At 35.5% G+C, this 13,699-nt stretch overlaps 1 protein-coding gene across 1 annotated transcript in view; it reads right to left on the reverse strand.

Annotated features, from left to right (window-relative positions):
• Window positions 1-13,699, reverse strand: part of LOC114651130 (cilia- and flagella-associated protein 47-like) — a 622,279-nt gene that overhangs the window by 541,505 nt on the left and 67,075 nt on the right. Inside the window, 1 exon segment of the mRNA XM_051927333.1 lies at window positions 11,248-11,381. Coding sequence (XP_051783293.1) covers window positions 11,248-11,381 — 134 coding nt within the window.

Raw genomic sequence — 13,699 nt, forward strand, 5'->3', positions numbered from 1 at the left:
TTAAAAGAATTCAAAAGTAAGTGTACCAAGCACACCATTCTTTTACAAACTATATCCACGCTAAGGATTGATGGCTCTGAGGCTAGGGATCTGCACTGGTAATCGGAAGGTTGTCGGTTCGAATCCCGTAAATGCCAATAAGGACTCTGCTCTGTTGGGCCCCTTGAGCAAGGCCCTTAACCTGCAATTGCTTAGCGCTTTGAGTAGTGAGAAAAGCACTATATAAATGCAAAGAATTATTATTCCTCAGTCTTTGTTTTACATAGAGAAAGATTGAAAATAAATATAAAAAAATGCCACTGCATTTTATAACTGTGTGATCAGTTATGCATTTTTAATAGTTTTTTTCCCCAACTTAACATGGCTTATGAATTTCTAATGGAATTGGAGGGACAGGTCTTAAGAGACCATCATTGTACGTTCTTTAATATTTTTACTCTCATATATCTTCTTTCCCAAAAGGATTATAACATGTGGCAGTGGAAATAGAAATGAAAATCAAGAAGTAAGAAGGCACAGAAATGTGTCAGAAAATAAGCAGATAGTACAAATTAGACAGAACGGCCTAAAATTAAGAAATGGCTTTCTAATATTTTGTTGATTAAAAGACTAGTGACAACAAACAATATTACACAGATCTGTGAAATTTGTGAGGCTGTCTTAAGATCCACTCACTCAGAAGAATGGCCATTCAAAAGACACAGAAAATAAGAGTACTATATTTTATTGAAAGAATAGAAACAAGGTATTAAAACAAAGAAGAAGAAAGGGAGGAAAACAGAGCTAAAAATAATGAATGGCAGAAAGGCTAATAACAAAAATGGAAAAATCACTGATCCAGCCATAGTTAAAGGACAGTACTTCCAAAAAAGTGTTTTAATATGTAGAAAGAACAAAACAAAGGATATTACAAACAAGAGCTCATTTTCATCCAACACAAAAAACTCTCCCAAAAGCAAGGAATACGTAAGAAGTAAGTATTAAAACATCCTTACTCTTTAACATTGTTGGTTATGAGAAAAAGCTTTAACAAGGATATTCTCAGGATTTAGATACAGATAAACATTTTGTTAAAAACATCCAAAAAATAGTTTCTAGGGGTCAACCTGGAATTTGCACTTTATTTGCTGAAATATTCCTTTCTTTCATGATTCATTTTTTATTCTGAATTCTGAAGAGCAATGCAGCACTCCTTTTGGAAAATTAAGTTGTCTTTCACTGTATCCTTTGGTGATCACATTAGTGAAACAGAAACATTTGACAATTTAAAGCAAATTATTAATGAGTATTTTATAAACCTCCCTATAAACTATCAGTCTTGAAATACCAGGAAAATATTTTATTTGCTTGTTCTTAACATATACAAAATTAACTGAAACTAGAGTAATTCAAGGTATCCCTAATAATGGACTAAACTTTGACTAACTTACAATTGTCAACTATGTAGAAACGTGTCAAAATCCCACCATTACCTGCAACTAACATCATATCATTTTGTGTTCATTTTAGGCAAAGTAGAGTCTCCAAATACATGGTATCAAACCATTATGTTATTGACAACAGCTGCTTAGGCTTTGAAAGCAGTCATGAAATATTAATAGGCACTGTTAACCTGAAAAGAGTACTAAATACAATATTTAAGTGTAATATCAGTATCCAAGAAAGCAACCCTCAGTTTAGAAAATGTCTGAAATCTATCTTTATTTCTATTAAAGCATATTTTACATTAAACGCCTTCTCAAAGTACTCATCACAGCAGAGTTTTCCACAGAGATTTAAGTTCTTATATTTCAATTTCAGCACACAGATTAAGCAACTTGTTCAGGGTCACAATGTGAGACTAAAGTGGGATTAAAGCCCATAACCTAGTCAACTGAAATCTAAATTTCTTAAAAACTTCATCACACTGCTGCATACTGAAGCATGGGGGAGCATTAAACATTTTTAGCAAGTGGAGATTGTCTTTAGGATTTCTGGAGCTACGTTGAGAGGTACAAAAATACCAAAAACCCTGCTGCATTTACAAAAACATAATATGTCCATCATCAAATTATATTTTAACACAGCTAGACTACAAATTAGCATTATAATAGCCTATCACTTACTGTAAAACAATTTTCCAATAGTGAAAAAGAGGTACAGTATGAGCGTTGCTACACTGCAGTTTGAAAATGGATAACAATGGAATAAAACCCATGAAAAAATAATAAAAATAAACTGAAGCAAATCAGAAGAGACAAATTGAAAATAAAAATGTTGGTGCTTAAAAGGCAAACTTGTATATCTTAACATCACATGAAGTAGTGATAAGTCAAGCAAAATGACACCTTTTATTGGCTAACCAAAAAAGATTACAATATGCAAGCTTTCGAGGCAAGTCAGGCCTGACTTGTTTGGAGTGCTCCTTGGTCTTCATGGTGATTGCTTAGTGGTGTTGCAGTGTCAGGGGCCTTTCAGAACAGATCTACTATTTATACTGACATTATGTGACAGATCATGTGACACTTTGATTGTACACAGGTGGACAAAAATCAACAAATTATGTGACTTCTGTAGTTAATTGGTTGGACTCGATCTTATTTCAGTTTTCATAGCAAGGGGGATTAACCCACAACATTTCAGTTTTTACTTGTTTTTTTTTATATCTATACCCAAGGTATTTTATCCATTTTAATTTCAGATTGTAATGTGACAAAATAGGACAGACAGCAATACATTTGCAATGCACTGTATACTTTATATATAAATACTGAGTTTTATATGTTGCATTTAATGCATAATTATTTATTCATTGTCTTTATTCATCAGGTATTGCTGATACTAGCCTGTGGAAAACACAAAAAAAAGGTTTCACTCCATTATTTGTGTATGGCAATACACTTTAGAGTTTATAAGAAAAAAATCCTCTGATCTTAAATCATCAAAGAAATAATGCAAATATACGCACAATACATAAATAAACATGAACTGAAAAGAACAATGCAAGTAATTTGAAAATAAAATGGAGTACTACGTACAGACAAACAATACATAGATATTCCAAGCTATTAAAATAGTTTAACCCTTCAAAAACATTGCTTTCATTCATTCACACAAATTACTACTCTTAAGCTACACATCATGATTTTTTTAGGTGAGCACTGCCAACACAACACTGACCAGGAAGACACCCTTCTGTTTTCAGAAGTTTGCATCTAGTTTATTGTAAAGCTGCATGTTGACAGGGCTCGCCTGCAAAAGACTGAAAATTTTGATTTCAACTCTGTGAAACTTACAAAGGAAAAAAATACATACATAACTGCTATTTTCCACTTACACTGATAAAAGAGGGAGCCAGTTGCTATTTGCTTGCTTTAATGAATGTTTAAATGTTTTACTGCAAGACAGCACATCATGTCTGAGATGCGCATACTATTGTCAAAATACAAACAAAATTACATTTGCTTAAAAATCAAAAAATAATAAAGGTACACAAGTTGTCATTCAACCATATGGCATTGTCCCTGGCAAAGTCTTCATTCGGGTTTCAAAGCACTTGACTTATACTTTTTCTGTAAGATGTAAGGCAGCTGTAGGGATCCACCAGGACTGAGGTTGGTGCTGGGTTTAAGCAGGAGGGAATAAAATACAACCTTTACAGCACAGTTGTCATGATTTGTAGTTCTGTCATGTGGAGAATTTAATTCTGGCCTTACTTTTTGGAGTGGTGGTTCTGAGGCTCGGTTGTCAGATCCAATCCATAAACGCCAAAAGTGACTCTGCTTCCTTGGGCCCTTGTGCAAGGCCCTTAACCTGAAATTGCTCCGTCCTGGGTATGACATTAATCTGAATCCAGCCCTGCAAGCAGGCCCTCCAACTTGCAGGGAAAACTTGTGAGTTGGTGGCAGGATTGTCACTCCAGCCACCATAAAAAAACACACACTGTTCCAGTGTGGTGTTAAGGTGTCACCTGTTTTATGATTGCACTCGGGTTCTGTTCCAGGTGATATCGGTGCATGCTCCCAACCTCTCTCCCCTCTTATTTTTTGTATCTGTTTACAGTCACATTCATTATGACTTTTTTTATTATTACATTTAGTAAATTACCTAATTTCCATCTTGGTGGTAGTTTTTTTTATCAAGTTCGCTACAAACATGCGTGTTTTCTATGGCAACTGTCATATTGCTGTAAGCAACAGCATTTTCTATGCTACTATATGGTTTTTGTCATCACAGCAACAGTGTTTAATATGATAGTGCACTTTGATGAGTGTCCAACTCTTTACAAGGTGATGGCAATTCAGTGTCTTTAGTGAGCTAGAGAGTTTTTTTTACTTTGACTATTGTTTATCATGTAGTTTTGATATTTTTGGTTTAGTTTAGATTTCTAACTTTTGACCTTGGCCTGTTTTAGACAACATTTCTCTCTTTTCTTCAGGTCCTTGAACAAAAATATTTGTGTCTGCCATCTTTCATCAGATGTATAATGATAGGCAGGAGCAGGATTAAATATCATTCCCATGTCACAATGGCAAAACATGTGGTTTAATAAAGGTTTGATAGTAGAAAGAATAAGGAATGGTTATGTGCTTTGCATCACTTGTAACCACGATGCACTCCTGCACTTTACTTCAAATCTTGTCTCATGAAACAAATTGAATCAAAGATATTTAGCTCATAGTTCTCAACTTAAAAACATTCGTGGTAGCCCAAAATGATACCTTCTACTTCACAGTCAATTTGCTCAAGGACCACAAATTCTCAGTAGACTTAGAATTGTACATATCTATGAAGTTGTCATAAGAACACTAGATAGATATTTATTCCCAAGATTCCCATTCCTTTCATTTTTGAAGATTGTTTGTCTACTGCACTAACATTCACAAATGATATTAAAGTCCATCTTACAGTCTGTCATGAATCATCAAGATCTGGCTAAGTCATTTCATTTTTAGATTTCACCAAGTATGTTTATACAGGACTTCACTGTGACTGCATGTACAGGAAAGCCTGTTTTGATTTGAATGACTTCAGTTTAAAGAAGACAGTTGAAATCATCCCATAAAATAAGCTTGTAGCTGCCTATGTCACTTGGAGCTCAAACACCTCCCTGAAGTCTTGCTCCTCCAAAAATGTCCAAAATAACTGTTGGGACTAAGAGACAGCCAGGTATGTTATGACCACACTCACTTTTCCATCCAAACACCAGCACTGCTGGCAATGCTAAAAAAAAAACCTAATCTAATTTCTCTTTTCCTACTAGCACGCCATCTTCTTCACTATCCCCCATATATCCCCTACTCAGAGTCTTCCATTGAAATTAACCAAATGCATTTTAATTGTCATCTTCCCTTATTTTCCAAGATGATACACACAATGGCCTGTTGATTGACTCAAGTGCAAAGGTTCCTTTGTGATGCTTGGGCATTTTCCATAAAATGTGTTTGCACACGCTAAACAACAGGAGATGTTGTCATTCTTAGCTAAATATGGCACTAGACTCCTCTGCTTTTCAATTCCACATCTCATGGGCATTGATTTTCCAACATGACTGAAGATTTGTTCTTCCTTTCTTGATTACAGCTATGGCCAACTATTATTAATAACCTTAGTTGCCTCATCACCTTTGCAGTCCAGATGCTGTTGAGGTTGTCTGATCTGTTAACATTGTCACTGCAAGAATTAACCTTAAGGTTTTAGGAAAAGGCTGTTGCCAAGTGCTACACGACACTAAATCTGGACATTAATCAGCAAGTGGATGCCTAATTTTGGTTTTCAAGTCTTATTATTTAGAAGAAGAAATCAACTGGTCCAGCCTTAGGCATTGAACTTTTTGCAGTTAATAATCCTTCATACTTGATATACTGTACATACCTTGCTCTATATTCTTTCCCATTGTCAAGAGGAGCTTGAGAAGTCAGTTGCTTATTCCTTTCATACATTGATTATAACAGAGCAGAAATGGTCAGTTGGATGCAGATCTCTGGTTTATGTGATCTTGTGAGTGCTGGCATGTCTGTCTATATTTTATACCTCACAGAGATCATAAAGCATTCATCATCACAAGCTATGCAGTACAAGAATAGCACTACAGAATAATGCACCAAGATGAAAAGACCAACAGAGTGAAATGCCTCAGAAAACTAGAGAAATGAAAGGGCATTCATGTCAAGACTCCTTTACAATTACAGATTGCAAACATTCTGCTTAGACTTACTAAATACCATTGTTCACACTGGATGAGACACACTTAAATTCAGAAGAATCACATAATTCGATTTGTGAATTCTCATGCTCAAACACATGTGCAATTTAATCTTTTCTTGACTGACATAGATTTACACTTATATCAATAAACTGTATATCCCTGGTCTAACTCATCGTCTGCCATCAGATTTTTTTCTTTCTTCCATTCTGTGACAGTTATTATCTGTGGACTTAATGTCATAAGCTTACTAAGCATTACTTCTGAAATGTCAAAGTGTCAATGCTGACACCAGGGAATCAGAGCATTTGCTTCTTTCATATCTCTGCAATTCTGAGACTATGATTTTACATGCAAACTTAGGAATTTGTTTTTTAATAGATGGACATTTATTATATAGTATGAAATATACATATCGTATAACCCACAATATATCATATATATAAAGGAAAACTCAAAATAACAGTAATTTCTGTTGCCAAAAATGCAGTGATGACCTTGGTAAGTTTATCCACTGACAAAACCTCAAAAGAATTAGCAATAGCTAGCTTTCAATTCAAGTAGGGCCCTAATGTTAGGTTTTAAAATCCTTTTCAAATATCCAACTTTGATTTTTGCTCTGCTCTTTGGTTTTGGTTACTCATTTTTCTTTGTTTTCCCTTTGATTCCTATTTTGACCTTTACCTGTTTTTGACCCTGATTCTGGGGTACATTTGGCATCTCCTCCTTCATTTCCCTTCTCACTATAAATTCTGAGATGCTTTCTAACAATAGCTGGCAGCCTAAGGTTATTTCATGGAATTAAAGATGGCAGTGGTTTTGTAAAATTATAATTTATATGGTTCCAGCATATTCTTCACTTCAGACAGAAAAAACAAGACTATGCACAGGTTTATTTTTCAAACCAGAGAGTTGAAATTTGACATCTAAGTCCGTTTCACTATGAATCAGGTTTTTGCCATATAATTTTGGTCTTGCTCACCTGAGCCATTGACATCATTCAGGGAGTTAATTCTAAAGAAGGAGTGAGTGTAATTTACAGTACTGTTACAGAGGTTCAAACTACCATTTCAATGGTTTTCTTATTGTGGCTGGAGATTTTAATCACATGAACTTGAATACTGTTCTCCTCAAACTTTATCAACATTTGAACTTTCCAACCAGGGTAGAGAAAATCCTGGACCTTATATGTATAAACTCTTGTGATGCTTACAAAGTTTTCCCAGATTGACATCGCAGTTTATCTGATCATATTTTCGTTATGCTACTGCTGGCATAAACATTTAAAGGTCCAAGCCAATCCTTAAACGAATCAGGGTGTGACCAGAGAAAGCTGTTTCAGCCCTGCAGGATTGTCTTGATCACATAGACTGGGCCATGCTTAATGCAGCTGCCACCTATGGCTGTCGCATTGGCTTAGACGAGTATGCATCGTTCACTGGCTGCATAAGCAAATGCATAGATGAAGTGACGGTATCAAAGACCATCAGAAGATGTGCAAATCAGAATCTGTGGGTGACATTGGAAGTACATGCACTGTTAAAATCCTGTAATACTGACTTTAGATCAGGTGACAGCTAGTACAAACCTGTCTCAAGGCATCAAATCAGATAAGCAAGAGTATGGCAAGAAAATCCACAGCTGCTTTCAGGACAACAAAGACACATGGAATCCATCACGGACTATAAGACCACATTGTCAGTCTGCAGTGATGTGAGGCAGATCATGGATATCTGTTTATCAGAGCAGACAGAGATGCTGATTGTTGCAACAAATGTAAAGGCGGTGGAGTCTTCTACATTAATAAAAATTGGTGTACTGACATTACCATATTATCAAAGTACTACTCCTACAATCTCAAACTATTTGCTATTAACTATAAGTCATTCTATTCAATTCAAGAATTTTTTTTCAATCATTCTCATTGGAGTTTACATCCCGCCTGATGCGAATTTGAATGAAGCACAGCAGCAGTTGGAAGATTACATCACTAGTTTGGAGAACAGTCATGTGAAATTCCCGATTATAGTAATGGGCAGTTTTAATAATGCAAACTTAACCATCGAGCTTCCCAGCTACAAACAGCTAGTTAAATGTCCCACCAGGGATGGGAAAACTTTGGATTACTGCTACTGCGCTATTAAAGACAGATACCTGGCTTTACCTCATGCGCCGCTGGGTAATTCTGACCACGTTATATACAGTTGCTACCCACTTAAAAACAAAGGGTAACTTCAGCTAAACCAGTAAAGAATTCCATTTGTTCATGGTCTGATGAGTCAGTTGAATAATTACAACATTGTCTGGACTGTGTAGATTGGTATGCTTTTATAAATGCTTGTGAAAACATTCATGAGCTGACTGACACTGTTACATCTTCTATCTCCTTCTGTGAAAATGTTTGCATACCTAGCAAATCTATTGTGATTTATAATAACGGAAAGCCGTGGCTCCTGACTCTGTCTCTCCTGTCCAGCAACAATCAAACACTGTGCTAGGCAGCTCGCTCCTCTCTTCACAGATATCTTTAACCTGTCTCTTGCACAGTGTACCAGATTGCTTGAAATCTTCTGTTATTGTTCCTGTTCCCAAAAGTGATAAAATTAGCATTCACAATGATTACAGACCTACTGCTCTTAAATCAACTCTAATGAAGATATTTGAACAGCTTGTTCTAACATATCTGAAGTCTGTTACTGCTACTGATCTTGACCATCTTCAGTTTGCAAATTAAGCAAATAGATTCATGGACGATGCCATTAACATGGGTCTTCACTTTGTGCTGGAGCTTCTGGACTGTAAAGGAACTTATGCCAGAATAATGTTTGTTGACTTCAGTTCAGGTTTTAACACCATTGTACCTGAACAATTTGTTAACTAAACTTCTACAAGCTGAACTGAATCCTTCCATCTGTAAACTGATTTATAGTTTTCTGACAAACAGTAAACAATATGTTTGTGTTGGCTCTCACCTCTCAGACTGTCTCCTTATTAGGACAGGTGCCCTCCAAAATGTGTACTTTCACCTCCTACTTCATTCCTTATACACTAATGACTGTAGGCCCACTGATCCTTCAGTTACAATCATTACATTCACTGGTGACACCAACCATTATTGGTCAAACTTCTAATGGCAACAAAACATCTTCTCAAAAATAATTATTTCATCTTGTGTCTTGGTGTGCTTCCAACAACCTAGTCTTTAATATCACCAAGACAGTGGAAACGGTCATTGACTCTCGCAAACAGCAACAACCTCTCCCATTAGAAATTAATGATTCTGTAGTCAATATAGTGGTATCCTTCAAATTTCTGTGTACAATCATCACAAACACTCTCAGCCAGGACATTAACACTGCCTACATCACTAAAAATGCACAGCAGTGGTTGTACTTCTTACACCTACTAAAGAAATGTAATATTTCCCAGCCAATCCTAGTTCAGTTTTACAAATCCATAATTGAAAATGTAATCACATTCTCCATTGTTGAATGGATTGGTTCAGCAACGGCACACTCCAAAAATAAATTACAGTGTGTTGTGAAGTCTGCTGTGAAAATAATTGGATGTGCTCTTTCATCTGTTGCAGACATGTATACACATCTCGTGTCACTAATCAAGTCCAAAGGATCACCACAGACTCATCTCACCCAGCTCATCACTTATTCCAAAAACTCTCCTCTGGTAAACATTTCAGGTCAATTAAAACTAAAACTAACAGGAACCTCAATAGTTTCTTTCCCAGAGCCATAGCACTTTCAGACCAATAATTTAGCCTGTCTTCTTTGTATATTAATGTGTTTTTTCATATACTGCATGAAAGTGTGTGTGTGTACAGTAAATATACATGTATGTGTGTGCACATGTATACACACTACACACACTTTCACTTGCACATCGTTATTTGCACATTTCATTTAAAATTGTACTACTCTGCAACTTTGTATGAAGTTTTTCTTTTTAACTTACAGTAAGCTATTTATGTTTTTGTATGTGACATTGTCTTATGTTATAAGCAGCAAATAAAAGTGATTCTGATTCTGATGTTGCATAGAAGCCCTGAGGAACGTTATTTCATGCCACTGTATGCTGCAATACTGTGCATGGATGGTATGACAATAAAGCCACTTGACTTGACAATAGTGTAACTTACAAATGGAGAAGGAGCTATGCAGGTATTAAAGTAAAGGGGCTGTCAGTCTTTCAAAATTCAGAAATTTTTTATTATATAAAAACATGACCACATTATCAATCACTTGTATTTTTAACACTAAGTTGCATTTAGGATTCACACACTTGTAATCCACTGCATAAATGTATAACATTGATTCTGTCCTAACTTTATGTGAAAATTAGAACCCTAAACATAAAAAACACTCTGGTAATACTTACAACAACAGTAATAAATAATAAATAACAACAAACATACAGATGATGATTTACTTTAAATCGAGTATCTCAGGTTTCATATAATTTTAACTACCAGATTTTAGACAGTAAATATTTAGGTTAAGATATTAATTTCATGTGTGTGGGTGATGAAAGCTTCTTCCTTGAATACGAACTCATGGTTTAACTAGCCATGTTTAACTTCATTATTATTTATAAAGAGTGCTAAATACACTGTAATAGGATATAGGCAACCAACTGAAACAATTCTTCATAATTTAAATAATGCTTATTAGTCCATAACAAACCCGCTGACACTCCAAGCTAGATATACCGTAGTAAAGGAGCAATGTGATGGATTGATGTTCTGCACATTCTCTATGGATCATGCTCTCTCTCTCTCTCTCTCACTTTCTCGTTCATGCTGTTTACTGCTCCCTATCGCCTTTTCTTTTAGCATATAAAATAAGAATTAGTTATGTATTTTATATATGAAAAATAGATGTTACTGTTCAAATCTGAACTATCAAATGAATTCATTTGAAATATTTTACAAATACAGTATAACTACTGCTGTGCAACACTGTAAGAAAAAGGAAAAGAAAGAGTATCATAATGAAAAATGTAGTAATACTGAGGCATTTTTTGAGAATATATTGGCTAACATAATCCATACCTCTACTCTTGTGTCAAATTTCATCACGGCATCTGGGATAAAGCATAGTACAAGATCCAAGCTCCCTCCAACTGGTACCACTCCCTCAGAAGGTATGATAGTCATTCCGGCCAGAGGGTTAGGATCAAAAACCTACCATAATAAATCAAATTGTACAAAATGTTATAAATGTAACATGCAAAAAATATACTAGAAAAAGTAATTTAACAGCCTGTAATTACAGAAGCCCTGTGATGTACTGGGCTGTTTTGTGCTATCTGCCCAATCCTGTGAGGACCACTTTCAGCCCACTGCAACCCTAAAGTGGAATAAGCAGGTTATAGAATGTAAAATGGAGAACATTATAGCAATTAATTACAGTTAAACATATTTTTCATGTTAAAATGTAATATGAATTAGTTAATTTTGCTTTTTACCTTTTATGAAAATTACACTGTTCTCCAAATATTTCTTGCATGATGCATAGTAACTAAAAGAGGTGTGTTATATGAACAAATCACTTACTTAGCTTTATGTTTTATGTGTATTTTTTTAATAGATATCCAATTACTGCATACAATATTTTTTTCATTTAAGAAATTTCAGCCACAATAAAACTCTACATGTGGGCAATGCCATTAAGCACCTTCTTTACCAGATTACCTTTTGGGAATGTCTGCTTCTAAGACATTACTGGAATAATTCCTAATAATTCCTAATCCTCTAATATCCCTATTAACAGTAACCCAATGGAAAATGAACATTTAGATCAACTAGAAGAATCCCAGCCCACTTAAAATAAGGCAATGGGAAAAGGATACAGTATTTTTTTTGTCAAATTTTAAAAAACATACTTTACAAGGAACAAATGTTCTTTAGCAACTAGCAGGTAAGTTATCAGTGCTGTCCAATGAAACAGGCTGAAACCTTTCAAACACTACACTTTGCATATCTCATTATCTTTTAGTGATTACTTTGTATTACATTTTATCTGTCTGTGTCTAGGGTGTCTATTCTGATCTGAATGAGATGTATTATATTTTTGTAACTAAATTATATTTTACTTATCTTTAAAATTACTAGCACATAAAAATAATTCAGTCAAACCAGGAATAGAACAGAATGAATTATGTAATTTATTTATATATAGGGGAAAGGGGGGGGGAGTGGAATAATAAGCAGAGGTTTGGAGGGTGTTGGTCATAAATTCTTATTTAATAAGTGGATGTTCACCATTTGCTATATAGTGCCTTTGATTCCTGTAAGTCTAATCATTTTTGACTGACGATAAATCCTGGTAGGGTCTGTAAACTTTGGAATAAAAAACTATTTTAAGATACGTGACTTATCTTCTCCCTTTGCGGATTTCAAGATACAAATTATATATATATATATATATATATATATATATATATATATATATATATATATATATATATATATATATATATTAATAAAAGGCAAAGCCCTCACTGACTGACTCACTCACTCACTGACTGACTGACTCACTCATCACTAATTCTCCAAACTTCCCGTGTAGGTGGAAGGCTGAAATTTGGCAGGCTCGTTCCTTACAGCTTACTTACAAAAGTTAGGCAGGTTTCATTTCGAAATTCAAAGCATAACGGTCATAACTGGAACCTCTTTTTTCACAATATACTGTAATGGACGGCAGCTCGATGGCCGTGGGAGGAGGAGTTGAGTGTCACGTCATCACGCCTCCCACGTAATCACGTGAAAAGACTGTGAACGCAGTAGGGACAAATGAAGGAGGAGCCGCAAACAGCGAAGAACAAAAAATTCATTAAACAATTGAGAAGGGAGCGAGTGAAGCATACAAGCATGTTCATAAGGGAAACAAAGCACGGTGTAAAACGTAAGTTTAAATTAAGTTTATAGAAACGCTCCCGCTGCGGATTGCAATAACGTGAAAAGACTGTGAATGCAGTAGGGACAAATGAAGGAGGAGCCGCAAACAGCGAAGAACAAAAAATTCATTAAACAATTGAGAAGGGAGCGAGTGAAGCATACAAGCATGTTCATAAGGGAAACAAAGCACGGTGTAAAACGTAAGTTTAAATTAAGTTTATAGAAACGCTCCCGCTGCGGATTGCAATAACATATTCGCGAGATAAAAGTTTAATGAGAAGACACGAGGTATAAACGAACCACACGCCGTAGCGCAACGTTAGGGGGCAACAGTTTCAACCATTCTATGATCTGCTTCTCGCAACTGAAAGACGGCACATGGCGGATGTTAGCCCACTTGCTGACCGCAACGTTAGGGGCTTCAACTCTGGCGCTAACGATATTCGATTCTCGAGAGGGGATGCAGTGAGTGTGTATGCCTGATGAGCCCAGAATTAAGGAGAAACACGTGTCGCATACTCTTTGCATTATTTGAAAGTAAACTATTAAAACCATTCTATGATCAGCTTCTGGGAACAGAAAGAGGGCACGTGGCGGATGTA

Source organism: Erpetoichthys calabaricus, chromosome 4 (genome assembly GCF_900747795.2).
Source record: "Erpetoichthys calabaricus chromosome 4, fErpCal1.3, whole genome shotgun sequence".
Taxonomy (NCBI): domain Eukaryota; kingdom Metazoa; phylum Chordata; class Cladistia; order Polypteriformes; family Polypteridae; genus Erpetoichthys; species Erpetoichthys calabaricus.